Here is a 2,243-nt window from a genome sequence, read left to right as displayed (position 1 = left end):
GAGCCAAGGCAGAAGCCAAGGTGGGCAGCGATCAGCCAGAATTCTGTGAGGATTTTGCCTTCTGGTTTTTGTAACTAGAATTGTTTAATTTCATTTGTGGATTACTCATTATGAATGTACAAAAATACAAACAGATGTTTGTCTTTTTTTTTTTAATTTAAAAGAGTTCAGTCATCTGCTGGTTCACCCCCTGAATGGTCACAACAGTCAAGGCTGAACAAGCCACACCCAATGGTCCAGGTCTCCCGTGTGACTGGCAGGAACCCAAGGCCTTGAGCCTCCCAGGTTGGGTGTCAGCAGCATCCTAGGAGAAGCAGGCACCCTGGTGTGGGTGTGGGGGGCAGCCTACCAGCTGTGAGCCTCCTGCTCTGGAGCTCAGACACAGGGCCTCGGTGCATGGGGGCCGGCCGCGGCCCCTCGGCTGCCCCATTCCCTCCCGGTCTCTGTCTGCGGCAGCTCCAGCTCTAGGCCAGCGGGCACGGCCCTAAATGTACTTGTAGACCACCTTGGCGGGCACAGTCTGCAGGTGCAGCCGCACGGGACACTTGTAAAAGTAGGACAGCAGAGTCTCGCTGTAGCCCACCAGGAAGTAGAACTTGTGCGCGGGCAGCTGCCTCAGGACCAGGGCACAGATCTCCACCTGGTTGGCGCGGCGCTTCAGGACCAGCTGGTCGGCCAGGCAGCCGGGGAAGGTGCCCTGCATGAACTTGCGGAGGAAAACGTCCTCCACTGTGCGCTCGGCCGCGTGCTCCTCGCCGTCCAGGTTCCCTGAGAAGACACGTCAAAACACACCGTGCAGTCCTCAGTGTGCTGGCCTGGCCCATCTTAGCAAGGGCACTCTGAGGCCCGCGCGGCTGCACGGGACGGGGCTCCAGCAGGCACGCCGTCCACGGGCATCCCTTCGCACCTGTCCTCTGCCCCGGGTCACCTGTGCGGTGGCCGCTCACCTGTGTGCAGCGACAGCCAGCCCTTGCGGTGGGCGATGTAGTGCGGCGCGTGCGCCTCCTCGTAGCTCACCGGCTTGTCCCCCTTGCTCACGCGGACTCTGGCCGCCCGGTTCTAGGGGCAGAGAATGGGCGCTCGGCACGGGCCCCCAGCCCCCCAACCCCTGACCGCCGGCTTGAGCCCACAGCCGACCCCGATTCCGACCCAGCCGCGCTCACCTTGGCGCAGACCGCGGAGGTGTGCAGGGCGCGCCAAATGCAAGGCAGTTCCCGGCCCCAGGACCGCACCTGTAGAGGGAGGGCACGAGTCGCACACCGGAACCCGCCCCGTCCCCGGACCCGCGGCCGCCGCGCCGTCCACGCACCTGCGGCCCCAACGACAAGCCGCGAACCGCCGCCATCTTGAGCCAGGCCACCGCGCAGGGGCGCATCGCGTGCGTCATCGGAGGGCGGGGCCCGGGCTGAGCGGAGCCAATGGGATGCGCGCCTCAGGGGTCGGGGGGCGAGGCGGGGACTTCGGAGGGGGACGCAGTAGGAGTGACGTGTGAGTGGGCGTAGCGAAAGGGCGGGAGCATCGCTGACGGGGCGGGGTCTGGGTTGAGAGGAGCCAATGGGGCGCGGGGCCTTCGGCAGGGGCGGGGCCGCGTGGCACCGAGGCGTCCACTTGCTGCCCCGGGGTCTCACCCGCTGCCCGGTGGTCCCACAGCTGCGGTCGTGGGAGCTGCCCCGAGAGCTCGGATCCTGTCAGGTTTCGGATTCGGGAACGAGAGGACGCGGACTGTAAGGTTTCGCCTTCAGGGACCGTGCACTGGAGCAGGTGAGGGGCTCTGAGGAAGCGCTGTGAGGGGACACGCGTCCATCCCAGGTCTCACCACGCTGGGGCGACCCTGGCCCCCTGGCTTCCTCCGGCTGAGCCCCAAGCTCGTCGGAAAACGGCCTTCAGTATGACACTGCTGCTACTCCTTTCGCGTAACTGTTTTCAGTCCGGTTCCTGATGTGTTTGTGGTGAACTTGTATCTGTCAGCGAGTTAATAGCACTTAATTTTATTTAAAGTAGTGGAGTTGTGCCCAGTGCCTTGTTTGGAGCCCCACCTCCGCTTTCGAACCAGCTCCCTGCTAGTGTGATGGCCGAGGATTTGGACCCGACTCCATCCTGGTTAAGCCCCAGCCATCGCAGACGCTTAGGCGGAGAGCCAGTGGAAGGGAGATATATTGCAACTCGCACATCACTCAGAGAGCATTTCAAAGTAATCATTTACAATAATCTAAAACAAAGAAACCATTATTCCCCTGACAGCG

The 2,243-nt window shown here is 62.6% G+C and overlaps 1 protein-coding gene across 1 annotated transcript; it reads right to left on the bottom strand.

Annotated features, from left to right (window-relative positions):
- Nucleotides 1-289: 289 nt before the first annotated feature.
- On the bottom strand, nt 290-1,388 carry MRPS24 (mitochondrial ribosomal protein S24). The gene is made up of 4 exons (XM_040964589.1): nt 1,310-1,388; nt 1,164-1,232; nt 948-1,059; nt 290-768 (listed from the first exon to the last, which is right to left on the bottom strand). The coding sequence occupies exons 1-4, from the start codon at nt 1,385-1,387 to the stop codon at nt 485-487; spliced, it is 543 nt and encodes a 180-aa protein (XP_040820523.1). The 5' UTR covers nt 1,388; the 3' UTR covers nt 290-484.
- Between the last annotated feature and the right edge of the window lie 855 nt (nt 1,389-2,243).

The sequence above is a fragment of the Ochotona curzoniae genome, unplaced genomic scaffold, assembly GCF_017591425.1.
Source record: "Ochotona curzoniae isolate NIBS_2020 unplaced genomic scaffold, NIBS_Ocur_1.0 scaffold_3835, whole genome shotgun sequence".
NCBI classification, from domain to species: domain Eukaryota; kingdom Metazoa; phylum Chordata; class Mammalia; order Lagomorpha; family Ochotonidae; genus Ochotona; species Ochotona curzoniae.
This window is presented reverse-complemented; position numbering and strand designations above follow the sequence as displayed.